This window comes from Prionailurus bengalensis, unplaced genomic scaffold (genome assembly GCF_016509475.1).
Source record: "Prionailurus bengalensis isolate Pbe53 unplaced genomic scaffold, Fcat_Pben_1.1_paternal_pri Un_scaffold_75, whole genome shotgun sequence".
In the NCBI taxonomy this organism is placed as follows: domain Eukaryota; kingdom Metazoa; phylum Chordata; class Mammalia; order Carnivora; family Felidae; genus Prionailurus; species Prionailurus bengalensis.
In genome coordinates, this window is record NW_025091175.1 from 11,071 (window position 1) to 26,767 (window position 15,697).

At 38.9% G+C, this 15,697-nt stretch overlaps 1 protein-coding gene across 1 annotated transcript; it reads left to right on the forward strand.

Annotated features, from left to right (window-relative positions):
• Positions 1-3,756: 3,756 nt before the first annotated feature.
• On the forward strand, positions 3,757-14,826 carry LOC122478532 (probable cation-transporting ATPase 13A5). The gene is made up of 4 exons (XM_043572084.1): positions 3,757-3,979; positions 9,714-9,802; positions 12,127-12,207; positions 14,125-14,826. The coding sequence occupies exons 1-4, from the start codon at positions 3,757-3,759 to the stop codon at positions 14,383-14,385; spliced, it is 654 nt and encodes a 217-aa protein (XP_043428019.1). The 3' UTR covers positions 14,386-14,826.
• The last annotated feature ends 871 nt before the right edge of the window (positions 14,827-15,697 follow it).

A 15,697-nucleotide genomic window follows, 5' to 3' on the forward strand; every position in this document is an offset into this window, starting at 1 on the left:
TTTAGAGTTTTATCATCCCAGACTGGACACTTGCTCCTACCACCCTACCCCTTCATTCATGAACAAAACCTCAGCATACACACTCTTTCTTCCTTACATCAAAGAAACCAATGATTTGCTATGAAAAACGAAAAGGTATCAGCTATGAAGACAAGAAGTGAAACACGACTCATGTGTAAACCTTTGATGTAGTGTATCTAATTCCTGACTTTTCCATGCTTCTTCCCTGCACTACCCTAAGAAGTAAAGTACATTCCATTTTCAATAGCTTGTTAGAGCATAAGGCTCCTAAGAAGGATGCAGTCTGTTGTTTTTGTTCTGTTTAATCTCTGCCTATCGCCTATCATTTAAATTAAGAAAATTACATAAACTCTAGGATCAAACCTATAATATATTTTAATACTCTCATCTGGAAGCAAGACTGTTTTGAGTTATTTTTCCTAACCAAGCTTAATAAAACTCTAGCAGTTCTCCCTTTACACACTTATCCAGCAGGAGACAGAACACACCTCTAGCATCTATCCTGGTACAATGAAGTAATCTAGCCTGATGATTCTTACTCTCCTTATCTTAAACTCTCTGCCTTCCTACCAGCACTGAGAGATCATAGTACTGCTTATCCATGTGGAAGGCCACCTATTTTACACACCTTTCCTGGTCGTCTTGTGAAGAAAATACATGCACCATGAAATATGGTAAATGTATTATTTATAGAGCTTTTAAACCTATTACTTTTTGTTTCTGAAGGTGAAACAAAAGCATGGAAGAGGGAAAGGCTGGTAGCATTGGATATACACCAATGCTTATATACATGTACTTCCCTAGATGTAAACCTTGAGTTCATGTTTGCTGAATCTGAATCCTAACGAAAGTCTCAAGATAACAGGCATTTCAATCTTCTATTGTCAATAATGAAACCGTAATAGAGGAAAATACATTTGTCTTTCAGTGAGTTCAACTCATGCCTACTCCAAACTGGTCCTTACCGACCGGCAGGACAGCTCCTCTCTCCCCCTTTGTTGCTCTCAGTCTTTTTGAACACCTGTTTCACCTGCATTGTGCAAATCTGTGCATTTCTCTATGTGAAGCAGCAGCCCTGGTATTGTGAGGTCTACAGATACAGGTAAAGTTCAGTTTTTTTAGTTTTCCTTTCTGAAGGTTATACAATGAGTGCTCAATGTCACTGTACAACTTGGTTGAACATAACCCTAAATTTTTAATTAACAACAGTTGTGTCTCCGGGGTTCTATGCTACCAGTGTCAGGATAGAACACCAAACACAGTTAATAGGTGGAGTCCTGGGGTGAGCCATGTCATGGGGAGGGGGGAGATCTTCACATTGGTTGTTAATGTGTAGACTAAATGTGTTTACTAAATGAATGCATTCATTCCCTGGTGGTTTGGATATCCTATAGACCAGAGGTCAGCAAACGTTTCTTACAAAGGGCTAGACAATAAATACTTTAGGCTCTGTGGACTAGACAGTGTCTGCTGCAATTACTCAGTACTACTATTGTAGTGAAACGCAGACAGAGACAATAAAAAGTAGGTGTGACTATGTTCCAATAAAACTTTATTTACAAAAAGAGGTGTTGAGTTGGATTTGGCTTATGGAATTAGTCAGCTGGCCCCTGATTTACAAGAGAGATTGGCTTAAATTAGCTTGAGTTTTTCAAAAGAATGTTAAAATTAAAATGTTTGTTGATGGTATCATTGTTCTCATTGCTTTGAACACTAGACTCGGGGCAAATTTTTACCACCCCGGGTTTTAATTTCTGTAAGGATAAATTAAGGGTAAAATGTGGGGAACTATACCATAGGTATTCAAACTATTTTCTTCTGAAAAGGCCTGCCTGACCTCCAAAAGGAAAGGCAGAAAAGGGGCTGCTCTTTTTGAGGTAAGGCTTGGATAAACTCCCCTTCACAGACTCCATGATGCTCCTGAGGCACCAGAGCCCCAGCAACCAGTGAAAGATTGAAAACTACTGAATGATGTCTAAGATTGCCATTTATACCCTAAATTCAGCAATTCAAGTATTATTGTTTGGAGTAGAGAATTCATTTTTGTCTCAAAAGCAGATTTTTCTCCTCATTGGAAGGCATATATTCAGATACGTAAAATTCTGAATCTGGGAGACAAGTAGGGATAGCTAAATGGATGATGGCTAGGTAGTCCTGCCTTTATCACTAACCATGCAACACTAGACCTTAACTTTCTTATCTGCAATGTAAGTATAACAGATTAAATATATTTTTGTGTTAAACTCTATAATTCAGGCCTTCTGGTTTATCTGTCCCCTTTGTGCAAAAACATTTTGTGACTACTGATTATTTGTTTCATTAATGTACTCAGCAAACATTAATTGAACATCTACCATATGCCAAACATATTGCGGGACCCTAGGGAACCAAAGATATTAAGACTTAAGGCTAGGGGCCCCTGGGTGTCGCGGTCGGTTAAGCGTCCGACTTCAACCAGGTCACGATCTCGCGGTCCGTGAGTTCGAGCCCTGCATCCGGCTCTGGGCTGATGGCTCGGAGCCTGGAGCCTGTTTCCGATTCTGTGTCTCCCTCTCTCTCTGCCTCTCGCCCGTTCATGCTCTGTCTCTCTCTGTCCCAAAAATAAATAAACGTTGAAAAAAAAATTTAAAATAAAAAAAAAGACTTAAGTCTATTTATTGGGAACTAATTTCATCTATAAACAGTTACAAGAGTAAAAAGTTTCAAGCTGAACAAGAAAGCTGATACAAACTAATTTGCGAGTTTGGAGATTAAAAAAAAGAAATATTGCGAATAGATCAATCTGGACTGGGAAGGCTCATCTTTTAAACAAATGTTTTTCTGAGCAATTATTCTGTGGCATTTCTGTGCTAGGTGTTAAAGCACTGTAAATTGGGGTAAAATCACAACAAAGTAAACCCAAAAGAGAAATTCCATATTCAAGGAACTCTCATCCCAGGGGTGGAAAATAAAAACATGTGAATGAATAATTGCAGAACAATGAGCTAAATACAGCACTAGAAGCAAGAACAGAGAGCAGTAGGCAAACTTTCCAGTGAACTAAAGACAACAGAGGGATGGAGACGGAATAGAGTATTCGACCCAGGCGTGTGCAAACCGTAGTACTTGGGGAACAGAAAAATTTCCTATGTGTTTGGAGTATAAGGAGCAGAGAAGGGCTGGCAAAAGATAAGGGCAGGAAGCCAGATTCGAAGATTTCTGGGCTTGCCTAAGTTGGCATTTAATTTATTAGCAAACTAGAGCCACTGACGCTCAGAAACAGGAGAGGGTCATTCTTGGATCCTCAGGAAGAGAGTGATATGGAGCAGGCAGATTCATACTCAGGACCTAAGGTTATATTAGTCCTCAGAAGAGAAAACCACACATACATACTCTCTCTCTCTCTCTCACACACACACACACACACACGTGCCCACCACAACACTCCCCCAACACGCACGAATGCACACACATGGGCAGCCATGGTTCATTTGTTCTGAACTGAAAGGGATTTCATAGAAAATTATCATCCAAGCCCTTTCAACACAAATCACTTGTTCTAAATGGTATGATAGACAAAGAATAATTTTGACTTGTTCTAATTTGTTATTTCTGCTTTGTCATTGCAAGAGGTGAACAAAATATGTCTTGATAGTTACTGGCTGGGACAATCTGAAAGCTGAGACCCCATGGCAGTGATAAATTTTTTTGTTTTCCTGCCACCTGGATAAAAATAGAATAGAAAATCCCATAAGAATGTTGGCATTCTCTTGTAGTAAGTGCTTTCTGGACAACCAAAGTAATTTCTCAATGAATATGAGTTTGGAGAGAAATGGGACTGAAAATGCAACGCTGATTCCTGGTTCAGTTTTAAGTTTTGAGAGTACCACACTGTGGCCCCTCACCACCATCAACTGTATCACAGCAGCGTTTATCTTCTCTAAGGGAAAGCCATTTCGAAAACCCATCTACACAAACTGTGAGTATATGAAGTTTAATTTTCCTTCCATTTCCCCACCCTCCCCAGAGTTGCAGTTCAGTGGTAAAGTGATGGCTGGAACTCTGGACTGCAATATCTACAAATGGTTGTATAATGCTTTTGTGACTTGCTCTCATTCTTACAAGCTCTCCCTCTAGTTATTCACCATTTTTTTTGTTATTTTCTTTCACTTTCTGTATTTTCTCAGCTTTATCTTGCAATTAAAAAAGAGGGGCGCCTGGGTGGCTCAGTAGGTTAAGCGTCTGACTTCGGCTCAGGTCATCTTGCAGGTCCTGAGTTTGAGCCCCACATCAGGCTCTGTGCTGACAGCTCAGAGCCTGGCGTCTGTTTCAGATTCTGTGTCTCCCTTTCTTTCTGCCCCTCCCCCACTTGCACTTTGTCTCTCTCTCCCAAAAATAAATACACTTTAAAAAAATTTTTTTAAATGTATTTCCATTAAAAAAATTTTTTTTTAATGGAGTATTGAAGGATAATTTTCATGAGTGGTAGAAACCTGGGCAGGAAACTCCTTATGTGCAGATACACACATGCATTATTAAATAGTTACGAGTCCTGTCCTGTTGTGAGTCATCAAGAATGATTGTGAGTATATATCCTGATACTTTGTAAAAGACTTTTCTAACCATTCAGATACAACCTGACCTCTTTGTAGCTTCACAACATTGGGCAAGTTACTTTAATCTGTGCATTTCTTGAATCACCAGTGAGGATGAACACATTTTCATGATTTTAGCCATCTCTTCTTCTCTGAATTGCCTACATACATTTTTATCCATTCTTTTCCAACATGGTCACTCTTCTATGTCTTATTTATTTGTATGAGTTTATTCCTTTGTGATTTTCTTCCCATCGCCCTTAGGCACAGAGAGGTTTTTCCCATGGCAAAATCAGGTAGATTAGCATTTCCTTGTTTTTTAAATTTCTTTTAATGCTTTTTAAATCTAATGTTAATTTCGTCATACAGTTTGAAGTAGAGATCCAACTACTTTACCTAACTAGTCGCTCGTTTTCCCAGCAGAATTTATTACTTAATATTTCTTTTCATCATTTATTTCTCAACTGATTATATGCCACCTTTATCATACCTACATATTCATGTATATTTATGGCTTCATTATATACATAATTTATATTACGTGAGTTTATATATTTGTTATATATTTACTTATTAATTTATATACAATTAATTAGTTCCTAGACTATCTTTTCTGTCTCATTAACATGCCAGCTTATTCTTGGTCTATCACTACACTTTAAAAATTATAGTTTCATTTATTTAGCAACAGTTTTATAAGTTTTAATAATCAGTTAGATTGATGTATCTTCATTACTCCTCGGTTTTCAAACATTTTTTACTTCTCTTTCTTGTTCATCTTTCCATATAAACTCTAGAATAAATTTTAAGGCTTTTTAAAAAATCCTTTTTGAATTTTGATACTTTGGGGAAATTGTAATGTTTACACAATTAAGTCCTCAGTTTTAAAGACATACTATATTATGCTTCTCCATTTGTTCATTATTTAAAACATTTTTTGGGGGGCGCCTGTGTGGCTCAGTCGGTTAAGCGGCCGACTTCAGCTCAGGTCACGATCTCGCGGTCTGTGAGTTTGGGCCCCACATCGGGCTCTGGGTTGATGGCTCAGGGCCTGATGCCTGCATCCGATTCTGTGTCTCCCTCTCTCTCTGCCCCTCCCCTGTTCATGCTCTGTCTGTCTCAAAAATAAATAAAAGTTAAAAAAAATTTTTTTTAAAAATAAAAAAAAAAAAATTCTTTAATGTTTGTTTTTGAGAGAGAAGGGGGCAGGGCAAAGAGAAAGCCAAAGCAGGCTCCAGGCTCTGTGCTGTCATCCCAAACCCCTGGATGGGGCTTGAACTCAGGAACTGTGAGATCATGACCTGAGCTGAAGTCGGAAACTGAACCAACTAAGCCACCCAGGCCCCCCAAATTTTACAGCTTTTTGATATCTGCATTTCCTGTTGGATGGATTTTGTGTGTGTGGGTAGTGTTTTGTTAGGTTTATTGTTAGGCTTGAAAACTCTGACTTTTTCTTTCCTGGGGAAAAAAAAACTTTATAGATGTAAATGGTCTATTCTTGACAATTTGCAAGAACCCAGTAAAATAATCTGGCTTTATATCTTTCCTTTGAAAGAACTGTTTTTTTTTTAAAGGACTAATTTGATACACTCTTTCTATTATTTTATTTTATTTTATTTTATTTTATTTTATTGTTTTAATGTTTACTTTTGAGAGAGAGACAAAGTGTGAGTGGGGGAGGAACAGAGAGGGAGACACAGAATGCAAAGCAGGCTCCAGGCTCTGAGCTGTCTGCACAGAGCCTCACAGGGAGCTCAAACTCTGGGGCTGCAAGATCATGACCTGAGTTAAAGTCGGACAGTTAGCTGATTGACCCACCCAGGTGCCCCAAATTATCTTGTTTTTAAACTGTTTTTCACATAACAAGTTTTCCCCCAGATATTTCTAGTTCATTGAAATTATTGCGTCTCAGCATAAGATTTTGAGTCGTATGTTCTTATGTTATTGCCTTTTATAACGCTTTTAATATTCTCATCCTGTATGTGCTACCTTTCATATATTCTTACAAGAACTATATTTTTGCTGGTTTTCTTTAAAAGACCAGTTCTCAGATTTAATAAATTCTGTATGCTTTCTCTTTTCTAACTTATTAATTTTTGCTTTTTTCATTCTTTTTCTTCCTTCTTTCTCTGAAAACATTGTAATGTTTGAATTGACTTTATAATGTATTTTTTTTTGATTCTTGTGAAACAGGAAAATCATTTAGATCAACAATGTTTCGGCCATGTTCTTTACATTTTCACATGTCTGTAATTATGACTTGATTTCTTCTCTGACCCACCTAGTTTTCAGAACAGAGAGGTTTCCTTTTCAAGTGGAAAGGCATTTCGTTTTCATTCCTCTAGTCCTCTTTATTCAACAGTCTGCAAATCGACTTGATTTGCTTTTTTTTGTCCCAGCTGATGTTTTGAATTTTGTGTTAAATCTGTATGTTAGAAGGGAGTTTTCATTAAATTTAGTTAATAATTTCTAGTTTTATTGTCCTGACCAGAGAACCTGGCCTGTAAAATTTCTGCTCTGGGGAATTTACTATAGTTTTGGCATCCTATGGCATAAACTGTAATCTGTAATTTTCTAAATAAGTCATAGATATTAGAAAAGTAAGCCCCATTCCTATTCCTAAATTAGAAACATACCTTTACTATGTTAAACTAGTTTTAGTATTTATTTACCATTCTATCTATTTTCACTACCACACCCCCCTTTTTTTTTTGGTACAGCTGTTTTTTCAAAGGTTTTGAGAGCATGCTAAGACCTTTCTTTCATTTTATATTTTCTATAAACTTCCTGATTTTCTGATATTTTTTAGTTTTGATTCAGTGTTTGATAATGTCCCTTGGCTCTTGTCACAAATCAAGAATCTGCTTTATGTTTTAAGGTAAATCACTTATAGTCCTTTTTTTGATTGTGAATGTATTTTACAAGGAGGATATGATATATTACTTTGGCAAGTACTTTAGTTTGAACAGTAACTACAAAGCTTTTTATATACATTGAATTAAGTGAGAACCGAATTAGTTACATCATAGTGACTTAAAGCTTGTGGGTAAACTCAAGTCCTACATGGAAAATAACTGAAAATCTTAAGTTAAAAACAAGTTTTATAAACAAATATTCTAACAGTCTCCTAATAAGCCATTTAGTCTCAAAAGTCCTTGGAACTTTCTATTACAATATCAAGCAATTTTATTTTCAACTCTGTATCTTTCTTGATAGCCTTTGGCAGATCAACTTTATAATGAGACGATCTAGAAAGAATACAAACTTAATCTTTATGGAAAAAGATGTGACTATTTGCAAACCCTTCCCTTCCTTGCAATCTGTAGTGTCTTCCCCAGGATATATCTTCCCAAATGCCATGAGCAAAAAAGTACCATTCTTTCAAGCTTCCTCATCAACAGCAACTGATCTAGGGAGGCAACACTCACTTCCATTCATTATGTTCTCCAATCAAAGCTGAATTACATGAAGGCCTTATAATTTTCCTTCCACACTGGTCATTCGTGTGCCCACCTGGTCTGCTTTTCAGATCATTAGTCTAAGGACGGTGTGATGTGTCCAGCACTCAGTTGCTGTGACTACCAGGCCTTCGTCAGGATGGACACTTGGGGCATCATCTTCTCCCAACATCTGGGTCCCTGGGACATGGAAACAATGACATAAATGAAAAATCCACACAGCCATCTCCTGAGCTCTTCTTACCCAACTGCATACATTATTTGGGGAAATAAGCGATCCTGGTGCCCCTGCTTTTTCTTCTCTCTGCTTCACACCCCTCCCAAGCAAGCCTGGCTCTTCTGGGAGGTGTGGCATCTAGCTGTATATATCAAGTGAAGCTTGGATGAATATGAGGGGGTGCGTAGGTGCACAGGGGTGAAACAGCTTTGATGTCTTCACAAAAATAGGGCCAGCTGCAGAGGCACTGTCATCTCCGATTTTTGGTTGGTATAGAGTTGGGGGCTGGCAGGCCATAAACCTTGGAATAAACGAGGTAGAGAGAATACAAGAGAACATCCAGTTTGTTCATAAATTTTAGAGCGTGTTAGGATCCTTTATATCATGGCAACACTGATGAAATCCAATTGTTTGGGCCTGAAGGTGCTAACCTCATCAGAAAACCTTTGTAAGGCCCATCTACAAAGTGTGTAAAAGCTCTGTGGATGCAGACGTGGGTAGGGCTGGAGGATAAAAACAGTGGTGTTGGCACAGTGCATCCTGGGAAGTTTAAGCTTCCTAAAGCAAAGCCATTCGGGCAGGTTGGAGAGAAAGAACCCAAGAGATGTACATGATAGCTCCTCATTCTTTCAATTCAGAGTCCTACAGAAGGGCATACAAAGTCACTTTTAAGTGGTTACAGTCTAGTAGATGCATAAAGGAAGATCTTGCAAAGCAAGGTGTTACATAACCCTATGAAAGAAAACTTTGTGAGAGAGGCCTGGGTAGGCCTTAAAAAGAATGTGGTATCTGAATTGGGCTTTTTAAGAAAAATTTAAGAAAAACTGCCAAGACATAAAGAATATCCGCTACACAGGGTACTTCGTGAACAAAGTCCTCCTTGGAGGTAGCAGGTTTGCGATTTAACCCCGTTCCACCACATAAGAAAGAGCAATGAGACTAGAACAGAAAAGCAGATGGAAATTAGATTCCATTCAAGGAAGGCCTTGAATGTCAGTTGAAGACCCTTGGACTTTATTCTCCAGGCAACAAAGAATGCAATGATACTAAGAGGACTGACCGTTCATCCATTCATGTAGAATTCACTAGACACGCAGTGATAAAGCATTGCGGCTTCTCGACCCTTCATGTAGGTTGGTCACTGCAGGGGGTCCCGTGCAGTGCAGAAGTCCCTCCTGGACTTCTCAGCTGACGTGACTCCTTTATGGAGTGTCCTGTATTAGATCAGCAGTTTTCCATAGCACGCCTTTGAAAGGAAAGATGTGAAGCTGTCACCTTTGTCCGGTAAGCATTAGAACATATTTTAAAACATATGAAGATCTATCAAAACATCTGAAGATATAGCCGATATTTGCCCAACAGAGATAATTGATTCTGCAGTGTGTGCCAAATTGTATGAAACATTCGTTTAGCATCTAAAAATAACGTTTGGTGTTTCTTCAGATATATTCTCATTTCTGCTGATATCTGCCTTGGGCCTCACAGTTTTCATTCTGTTTTCTGACTTTCAAGATATATATCGTGGAATGGAGGTAAGTGGTATTCATTTCCACCTCTGGAGTGACTCATATGTGCAATGGGACCATATTTGCACTGTAATTGGCAAGTCAGGTATTACCGTATTCTCTCCATTTCATGTTGTTGAGGCTATTCTGACTTCCTAGAGGAACAAATAACTCATCACACGTATGCTAACCTCTGCTTGTTCCCATATCATCTGTATTATCAATCTGGAACATTTATCCTATTCACACCTAAAAGTGCTGTTTGAAAACTTTATTCATCCATGTTATGCTAATATGATAAATTGTGCTAATTCAGTAATTCTTCAAGTGTCGTTTTTTAAACATATAGTAGAAATCCTTTATAATGTAGTTGTAAGGAGTAAGAAAAAGTAGACTTGTAGGCCAATCAGGTTCTGTCTGTCAGACATTGACTATGGGGAGATTTATTTCAGTGGGCATCACTTAATCCAAAGGGTGGTGGGTTAAAATAAAATTTAAGAAGAGGTCATTGAACCCATTCTTAGAGCCAGCATTGTGGGAGAAATGAAAGAGAGGGATTGACTCTTGACTTGCAGTCTATAGTTTTGTTGAGGACATTGTGTCCTATGCGAGTGAAATGATGACATGGCCACCTGGGACCACCTGTGCTTGTAGAGGGTGTGGAGAGAAGTGGGAAGAACACAGGAAGGAGGAGCTCTCACGGGGCCTGTACGCTGTACCATCATGGAGGGCCTCATGGAGGAGGCTCAACTTGATCTGGGTCCACAGGATAGGCTGGATTTTGCTAGGTAGAAGGTAAGGGTATTTCAAACCAGGAGAACAGCCTGAGCACAAGCAGAGAGGGCTGCAAGAATCTCTTTTGTCTTGGAAATGCAAAAGAATGTAAGGTGGCTGAAATAAAAATCGAAAGCAAGACTTGTTTCACAGAATGCTTGGAAGATTGGCAAAGCCTGAGGCAACATGCTGCGGAATGTGAGGAAGGCGTGGTGTGGCTGGACAAAGGTGGCCAGGGGAGTTTGGGCTTTCTCCTGAGAGCAACAGAGAGTCATTGAAGATATCTGAGCAGGCTTTCCAGCAGGGCTTTTAGGACAGCCTAATTACGTGATGGCAGCCTAATTACGTGATGCTATATGCTTGAGCAGAAAGTCTACGGAGGGAGATGCAGTTAGGAAATGAGAACCTAGACCATTTAGTCACAAGACATTATGAAGCTCCAGAGCATGCTTGGCACTAGCGAGCCCAAGATGTGTAAGGCGTGGGCACAGCTCTCAAGTAGTTCAGAGGCTAGGAGGGAAGACCATCCCGTGGGCAGATAATTCCAAAGCAGTGTGACAAGTGTTTTCCAGGCCAAGGGATGGAGAGGAGTCCTCTCAGATCAGGGCAGGAGCAGCAGGGAGGGGAAGGATCAGGTTCTCCACTACGCTCTGACCCACTGCCAGATCTCACAACGGTCTCCAGACAGCTCTGCACCCAGGTGCTCTGTCTCACAACCTGAGAAAGGCAGTCTCTACATGAAAGGAGAAAATAAAGCGCAATAATCTGCTGGGGATGCAAATTGACTGGGGATGAGAATTGCAAGGGGGCAATCAGATGCTGTGGAGGATCTGTGGTTTTAGTCCTAACAACAGCTCAGCCCCCATGTTTGACTTTGGGATCAGAAAGGGGGTTGTGGGAGTAGTCTTTTGCCACTGATGCCAGCATGGGAAGTTGTAGTGTTAATACCTATCAGTTCATCATAATTGGTGGTCAATAGGTACCCTTGAATCCTTAAAAGGAGCTGGGTTGTGTGTGTTCAACGTTGATCAAGCCATTAGACTTAGGACTGGGAACCTTGGTTCAGAAAGTTTCCACCTAGTATCAAAAGTAACTGGTAACCTCTGTGCCCTTTATGTTTTACTCATACGTCAATTTCACTGAATGAATGAACTCCAAGTAGATTTTAACTTTGGGAGGATTAGAAGTGATAGCATTATTAGATGAATGATTTAATCCTGATCCTCTTACCTCCATTTGAAAAGATAAAAATGAAGAGAGACACAGGTTCCAAAGTGTTTTGTCCCATGTCTGTGACCCATGGCACATTTTACCGAATGTTTACTCTCAGGCAGTGGAGGAAACACAGGCCAAGAGGCAGTCAGTTCTCATTTGAATTCTGGCTCTGTTTATTGATTGGCTTTGCATCCTTAGGCAACGCACTGACCTCATCTGTGAAGTGGAGAAAGCAATGCCCACCCTCCAAGCTCAGAGAGCTGTTACAAATACATAAATTAAATAAGATAATTAATGTTTATGTGTGTGTTTTCAAAATTTAAGGTCTGCATGGTATAAAGCTAAGATTCTTTTTTTAACAGTTCATCCCAACACTGACATCATGGAGGGTTTCGATTTTGGTGGCAGCCCTCACCCAATTCTGTGTAGCCTTCCTCGTAGAGGTAAATTTTTGTACATCTCTTACACTTTTTCCGGGAAAATAAACAAATAAAGGGTCTCATTCTCAACAGGTACCTGTTTTTTAGATGGACCGTTTTTGTCTCCCAAAGTGATAGATTAATGGTTTGTAAGAACTGTGCATGTTCTCTTTGGGGGAAACTCTTGCAGAGTGATTTAAACTTCTCTAAAGGCTGCATAGAAATGTTCTCAGGATCCATGTTTAGCATGGAAGGCAAAACATCAAATTAACTCTAATTTTTGTCTCCCATGAAGGCATCGTAGTGTATTTTTCTAGTATTATCAATAAGCTAGTAGAGACTAGACCAGGTGACCTACAAGCTCTAAAATTCAATGAGACCTTTCAGCGTGAAGAGCTGTCTTCAGAAGGGCTTCTTAATTAAGAGTGGAAGGAAACCATTGCTCATTTAGTCAATTCTTTGTCTTGAAAATCTTCCCCTAGTGTATTTTTCTTCTATTCACTGTCATTAAATGACTTTACCTACTCAGTGAAAGTCCTGGGTATTATTTTTTTAAGGGACAGTTTTAAAAAAAAAGATTAAGGTATTGTAAATCCCTTGGGAAAAGGGTTCAAACAAATCTATGTAAATACATGTGTGTGTGTGTGACACACACATCATTGTATACAATGAGTGTAAAATTTCTCATACTCTAAGGAATCAATTTGAGACTATATATATTTTTATGTATTTTATTTTTTTTTAAGTTTTTATTCATTTATTTTGATAGATAACATGAGTGGAGGAAAGGCAGAGAGAGATGGGGAGAGAGAAAATCCAAAGAAGGCTCTCTGCTGACAGCACAGAGCCCAATGTAGGGCTCGATCTCACAAACTGTGAGATCACTACCTGAGCCAAAAATCAAGAGTCAGATGCTTAACCGAGTAGCCCAGGTGCCTGAGACTATATAGATTTTCAAATAACCCAAAAGGGGAGGAAAAAAAGCCTACATGTATGAAAGTATTCATCGTAGTATTATCTATGGTGGTAAAATTTTATTTTATCTTAATTATAAAACATTTTAATGTTTATTTATTTTTGAGAGAGTGTGAGCAGGGGAGGGGTAGAGAGGGAAAGAGACACAGAATCGGAAACAGGGTCCAGTCTCTGAGTTGTCAGTACAGAGGCTGATGTACAGAGGCTCGAACTCATGAACCATGAGATCGTGACCTGAGCCAAAGTTGGACGCTTAACCAACTGAGCCACCCAGGCACCCTTATGGTGGTAAAATTTTAGATTCAACCTATATGTTCAAAAGTAGAGGTGCTGTTTGTTTAAATCAATCGTTATACACCAATTTGAAAAAAATGGTATAGGATCATTAAAAGTGATTATTGAGAAGACTATGGCTACATGTGACAGAAATTCTAGCATAACCAAAAGTGGAATGCAAAATTTGACCATTCCTATTATAAATGTGTAAACATTGTGAGTGCATGTGAACATAGAAAAAAGAGAACCCTCCCCAAACGGAAAGCAAAACCCATTTGATTTCTAGAGTTCCGCCATTCATTCAACAAACCATCAGGTGGCACCTTGTAAGTGGCCTGTGGCAGGTAGCAGTGATTTTTTTTTCCTTTTCTCGATTTTGAGTATGTTATTTTGTTATCATTTCAGTCTGGCAGTAAAGTAATTTTAAGTGAATCACCAGCCAGGATTTAACTAGGAAATCTGTAGAAATGAAAGGCTGTAAGCTTTTGGTGTGAACACAAGCACACTGCTTCTCAAGGGAGAGAACCAGGGAGCTGCTAGACTTGGTGGGGACAGCAGGGAGTAAAGTTGCCTCAGAAGCAGCTTTAAATAAGTACATCTGAGAGACAGGCCCCAGGTGGGCGGTGAGTACCCTGGCTGCAGGGGAATGTGGAAAGATGGTTTGATTGTTTTCTCCACCTGATTTCTCAGGATTTCATCCTTCAAAATCGAAAGCTCTGGCTATGGATCAAAAAAGAATTTGGATTCTATTCTAAAAGTCAATATAGGCACTGGCAAAAAACGCTGGCAGAAGATTCCACCTGGCCTCCCACAAACAGAACGGATTATTCAGGCGATGGTGAAAATGGATTCTACATCAACCGTGGCTATGAAAGCCCTGAACAGATTCCAAAAGCAAAACTCGGATTGGAAGGCCAAACCGCAGAACAGCATTTTTGGACCAGGCAGTAATCAGAATTATTGTCATATGGGGTTAACATCATCTCCTTGCTCCCAGAAACTAACATATTGTGGAGAGGTGATGACAGTCTACCTCTACCTTTCTTTATCCATCAGAGAATTCAAGGTGCATTTCTCGATGTATTGAACCTTGCAAAAAAGAACCTTAAATATGCTTATTTTGACTGTATCCTCCACTACTGAGGAAAAACATGAACTTCCTCGATTGTCTTTTTTTTTTTTTCCTTAATATTGCATACCATTATCCTGGCGGAAATGCCCAAGCTTTTATGGTAGTGAAATTAGTGGTATGAACATCAGTAGAAGGAAAATTCAAGAAGAGTTTGGTCTTTGAAAGTTTCACCAATATATCTTTAAGTCACAGACAAATAAAAGAATATGGGGGGAAAAAGTCTTTCTATCAATAAATTGTCACAAGTTTACTGAAACTTATATTCACTTGAGAAGACCATTTATGTACCTATATTTTCCAAAGGTCACAAAATTCCTCTTTTTGCTTCTTTTTTATGGCTTTAATAAAGAAAGAAGAACTGAGATTTCCTTCAGAAAAATTAACTCTGTAATAAGTAGAGAATGATGGAGGTGCCTGTTAACTGCCTATAATCTTGGCTTGGACACAGCTTCTATCTAAGCCAACTCCACTGATGTTGGCATCACCCAAAGTATATTGTTTTGGGGACAGTGTGTCCTGAACGTCCATGGTAGAGCACAAAGATAATGGGATAAATGTTAAAATATACTTTTCACTTAAAGAAGCATGACACTTTTATTTATTTGTTGCTATGGACAGATGAAACCCTCAGGTTCTAAGTCAAAAAGTTGGTTCAAACTCAGCATTGCTCATCTTAAAACACAACCCTGGGGAAAGGATTCCTTATGTTTGTGTCTTCAGCATGACAAGCATCAGGCTGCTGAACGACCTCAAGTCCCATTTCATCTTTTCATTATTTTACTCAATCATTATGTGCGCACTAATGGCCACAAGAAAAGGTATATCCTCTGTAAATATATTCTGTACGTTATTACCTTTAATATATATCTACCTTCTCGGTGACCTTGAGAGGACATACATTTCTAGTGAACCTTTTAAATTAGCTAGTAGGCTTTCCTTGTGACCATAAATTAAGTTTTGCTAATTTAACAGATCTTTAATGGCTCATAGGCAATTAGCTAACCAGTTCTATCCCACGAGCTCCAGTTATGTGCCTAATACTGTGATGGATGCATTCAATAATGCCTTTATAATTCTGTAATCCTTAGAGCTGAAAAAATGTTTTTAACATTTCAGCAATGCATTGCTGTA